This window comes from Diceros bicornis, chromosome 2, assembly GCF_020826845.1.
Source record: "Diceros bicornis minor isolate mBicDic1 chromosome 2, mDicBic1.mat.cur, whole genome shotgun sequence".
Taxonomy (NCBI): domain Eukaryota; kingdom Metazoa; phylum Chordata; class Mammalia; order Perissodactyla; family Rhinocerotidae; genus Diceros; species Diceros bicornis.
The window spans coordinates 87,302,559-87,307,725 of NC_080741.1; the positions used below are offsets into that span (position 1 = coordinate 87,302,559).

The 5,167-nt window shown below is 49.8% G+C and overlaps 1 protein-coding gene across 1 annotated transcript; it reads right to left on the reverse strand.

Moving 5' to 3' along the window:
• Positions 1–748: 748 nt before the first annotated feature.
• Positions 749–2,272, reverse strand: LOC131421399 (serine/threonine-protein kinase MARK2-like). The gene has a single exon (XM_058567983.1). It carries the CDS (start codon positions 2,270–2,272, stop codon positions 749–751), a length of 1,524 nt encoding a protein of 507 aa, XP_058423966.1.
• Positions 2,273–5,167: the final 2,895 nt, after the last annotated feature.

A 5,167-nucleotide genomic window follows, 5' to 3' on the forward strand; every position in this document is an offset into this window, starting at 1 on the left:
CAGCACCCAGTTTCTGCCTTTCTGCCCTGCAATGTGGCTCACAGCCTTTTCCCTTCAGAACCACGTTTGTTGCTGTTGAGAGTTTCCATCATAATTCTAAGTCACTTTCCCATTCAGTTGTTCTGACTCCAAGCACTACATCCCTACACGCTTCTCACACTGGAGCACGCACAGCCCCATCCTGTGCAGGGAGGATGCAAAACAGTGTCTCTGTGACACATCTTTCTGGAGCTTCAAGTTTATTACAAGACTTGGAAAACCAAGTACTTTACAAGAACCGTCCCTCTTCCCCACAAACATGGAAGAAGAGACGGAGAGGACAGGGGAGGGACGAAGTGCCCCAGGAAGAAGAGTCCGGTCTGGCAGACATGCAGCTAGGGAGGCCTCTCCTCGTGTCCCCCAGGCGCCTCCAGGCTGTCCTCTAAGTTCACCAAGTGTTCTGGATACGATGCTTCTGAAGGCCACGGAGGTGCCAGGTACTGTTGTGATTTGAATCCCGGCCAGAGAACGCCGCAGCAGTTTTCACCCCTCCGCCGTCCAGTGGACCAAATCCTCTCGCCGGGACGTCCGTGCACAGACGGCCTGGACTCCTTGCCCTGCTCCCACTCACAGCTGAATGCCTCCAGCCTCTGGTCAACCTCTCATGCCACGCTGCCAGGATCCCGGAGCTCAGCATCTTGCTCTCCATTGCAACTGCAGGAGGGCGGCTTGACCTCCCCACAGTCTGTGATCTGAACCCTGCCACAGATCACAGCGGCTTCACTCTGTTGCGTTTGCCATGCTTCTTGCCGGGCAGGCAAAAACAGAACCGACTTATCAAGTTTAGGAATCTCCCAGCGGCCCCCCATCGGCCCTGGCTGGGGCCAGAGGGAGAGGCCAGGGTCGCCCCATCAGGCTGCCCAGCGTTGGCGGAGTCTCCACTGCCGCACCCACCGTGGGGGCACTTGGTTTTCCCTGGGGCTCCACCACGGTTGCCGGGGCCGTGGGTGGAGGGGAAGGCCCCGGGGCCACGCTGGGGGGCTGGGCTGGGGGTGGCGGTCCTCGACTCCAGGCTGGGGAGGGGACTGGCAGGCTCTGTGGCCTTCAGCCCTGACTCCTGCTTCTCTTCAGGCCGCTCATCTGCCCTGAGGAACCAGGTGGGCAGAACCCGCGCACTCTGACTGCCGGTTCCAGTGGGCGCAGAGACCTCTGGCTGCACCTCCAGGATCTGGAGAGAACGCCGGGTGTTAGGGACAGGTGGGGGGCGGGACCTTACAGTGATGAACTCCTCCAGGGGTTTCTGAGACCTTAATATTAGGTACGTGGCCATTACCTCATCAAACTGCCTTCTTCTTAATGAACGTCGGATCCCGCCCCACTCGAAGCCCATGTTCATCATTTCCTCTACCACCCAGGGGTCCCTGTAATCACAACGAAGCTCCCTGTAAGGCCTGAGTTCCTCCTGGCCCATGTTGACCCACGGGTCGTTCATGAGATCCTCTAAAGTTATTCTCTGGCTGGGGGTGAAGGTCATCATTCTGTGCAGGAGTTGAATACAGTCAGGTGTGAAGGCTAGATAAGGGAACTGGATTCGCCCTCTCAGTACCTGTCTCGTCAGTGTACCCACGTCTTCTCCTGGGAAGGGCAGGCAACCTGTGAGCATAACGTAGAGCACGACACCGAGGCTCCGGACTTCGACTGGGGGGCCGTGGTACTTTCGGTGCAGCAAGATTTCTGGGACGGTATAAGAGATGGTACCGCAGAAGGACCCCAGCTTGCGGCCCAGGAACACAGTGCTCAGACCGAAGTCTGCGAGTTTCACGTTCAGGCCCTCATCCAGAAGAATGTTCTCCGGCTTCAGGTCCCGGTGGATGATGCCTTTCTGGTGGCAGTAGTGGACGGCAGAAACCAACTGCCGGAACATCACTCGGGCCTCTTCCTCTGCCATGTAGCCGTGGCGGTGGGTTTCTATATAACCATCCAGGTCTCCTCCAGGAACGTACTCCATAACGAGGAGTAACAACTCCTCAGTGTCAATCACCTCCAACAACTGAACGATATTCGGATGATTCACAGCCTTCAGAATCTGCACTTCACGGCAAAGTTTCTTGATTCTGGAGGGGGTCTGTTGCTTCTTTTCAATGACTTTAACAGCCACCTCTGTCCTGGTAGGGATGTGGTGGGCTAACCACACTGTGCCGAAGCCCCCCTCACCCACCGTCTCAATGAACTCATAGTTGTTAATATGGGGCAGCACGTCAACAGCAGCGGTGGCCACACGGTCCGGAAGCATGGTGACCCGCTAACTACACTGACAACACTAACAATGCTAACTATGCTAATAAACAAAACTATGGTATGCTAACTAATACTAACTAATGATACTAACAATGCCACCTATTCTTACTATGCAAACAAATAATACTAATTATACTAAATATGCTAACTATACTAAATATGCTAACTATACTAACTGTACCAACGAACTCACTATACTAACTGTACTAACAATAAAGAAAACAAGCTAACCACAGTCCAAGCGCTACAGGTCACCACCAACGTGCTTCCTCCGCTATGAGGACCAAAAACCTAGGCCCAGCCAGACACTTATATAGGGATTTGTAAATTCCATCACAGTGGCTCCTTACGAGGTCAGAGCAAGAAATGGGCCAGTCATGGCAGGGGATGACCCACAGTGGTTTTCTCAGTGTCTGGTCTCAAGACCCCTTTACCCTTAAATAAAAAGCCCCTTGGGGTCCTTTTTCTTATGTGGGACATTAGAGAGTGATATTTACTTTATTAGAAATGAAAATCTGTAGGATGCTTCAGTGGCATTTTCATTTCTAAATTAAAAAACTAATAGTTTTGGCTTTTAAAGACCTCATACTGTCTATACTTAAAATATTCAATTCCTTTTCCTTAAACTCTGATGAGTCTCAAAATGATCCTACATCTGATACTATAATACTATAGGAAAGCGTTCTGCTGCATAAGACTCGAGAAGGGACATCATCAGCATTTATAAAGCTGAGAGGGAGAGAGCTTTCGTCGTCTCTTCCCCAGGAAGATCATGAGCAGATTTCTCATCAGAAACCTTAGAGGCCAGATGGCACGGGGTGATGTATTCAAAGTGCTGAAGGAAAAAAGAATCCAACCGAGAATCCTGTATCTGGCAAAACTGTCCTTCAAAAATGAGGGAGAAATTAAGACATTCCCGTATAAACCAAAGCCGAGAGAGTTCTTGCCACTAGACCTGCCCTCCCATGACGGGAGTCCTTCAGGTTGAAACGAAAGGATAGGGGACAGTAACTCAACGCCTTAGGAAGAAATGAAGCTCTCTGGGCAAAGCAGGCACGTGGGCGATTACAGAAGCGAGGGCTACTGGAACTTTGATGCGTAGCTCCCCTTTCTGTTTTCTACGTTAAGAGACTAAAGTATGAAAAACCCAATTGTTACTATATGTTTTTGGACACACGATGCCTAAAGACGTAATTTTGTGACATTAATAATGGAAGTGGGGTGGAGTCAGAGCTCTATAGGAGCCGAGTTTCTGTAGGTTACTGAAGTTAAGCTGGTGTGAATGGACACTAGAGTGCTGCAATTTTAGGATGTTAAGTGTAATCCCAATGTAACCACAAAGAAAAAAGCTATGGAATATACACAAAAGAAAGTGAGAAGGTAATTGAAATGTTCACTACCGAAAGTCAACCAAACGTAAGAGAAGGCAGTCATGCGAGAATGACAAAAAAAGCTATAAGGCATATAGAACACAAACAGCAAAATGACAGAGGTAAGTCCCTCCTTGTCAGAAATTACTTTAAATGTAAATGAATTCGACTCTCCAATCAGAAGACAGATTGGCAGAACCTATAGAAAAACATTCTCCAACTATTTGCTGTCTACAAGAGACTTACTTTAGACCCAACGACACAAAAAAGTTGAGCACAAAAGAGTGGAAAAAGATAGTCCACGCAAATAGTAACCAAAAGAGAGCTGGGGTTCCTATATTAATATGAGGTGAAATAGACATTAAATCAAAAGTTTACAGGAGACAAAGAAGGACATCATATATTAATAAGAGGTTCAATACAGCAGGAAGATATAAGCTACAATGACTGATTGCAAACTTTAGATGTCACAGACTAAAAATCCACCACACGCAACACATAGAACCCCCTCGAATTTGCACAGGCGACCCATGAAGAAATATGAAAGACAGTCGTGCCTGCAGAGGACTCTTAAAACTTCACCCCCAAGGCCACGTGGATGCTCCCCCTCCCCCACCTAAAACCCCAAATAAAAACCCTTGTGTATAGCTTTTCAGAGATTTCAGGATTACAGTGTTGGCTACCCGTTCTCCTTGCTCAGCACTTTGCAGTACAATTCCTACTTTCTTCCACTACGCCCCGTGTCAGAGATCAGCTTGCTGTGCAACGGGTGGGCAAACCCACTTCCGGTTGGTTAATGGTTTCACTTGTGGAAAATGAATACATCTGATCTTGCAAATGGCTCACCTCGGGGAAAAGAGTGCACACGAATTCACAAACAGGCTTCTCTGGTAAAAACAGTTCCCTGCTGCCCCGGGAGGCTGAAACAGCCAACCAGAAAGGTGGCGGCTAGGATCACTTGTGACTAAAGAAAAATAACCCCAGCAAGCAGGGACCCCGGGGTAGGGCATGGGGCTCAGGAGGGACTCTCAGGGTTCATTTCCTTCACATTTAGCAAAGACCACCAGCTCGTGGCGTCCATCAATACCTTAGTGCGCCAAGCTCATGAAATCCACATCGCCTTTCTGAGTCATCAAATGCAGCCCTTCTGCCCACTAATTTCAGGACGGTTTGCTGCGGAAGGGGGGACAGGGGAAGTTTCTCCGTTGAGCAGGGTGAGCGGTCCACTTTTCTCTTTTCTTCTCAGCTTTGGTGTCCTCCCGCCCCGTGTCTGACCATCTGGGGTCGTGCTGGCTTGGGGCAAGAGCAGGCTAATATGCGCTTCAAGGACAAGGAGCTACATAGCCTAGGAGGTGACGCCCAACACAAAAGGGGGCGGGTTTCCTGCAGCGTGTGGCCGAGAGAAGACGAAGTCTGTGTGGTCAGCAGCGGCCAGGTGGGGGGAGATGGGAGGAGAGCGGTCAAAGGGCACACAGCTGCTGTGAGGGAGGATAAGTAAGTCCAGAGATCTAACGTGCAGC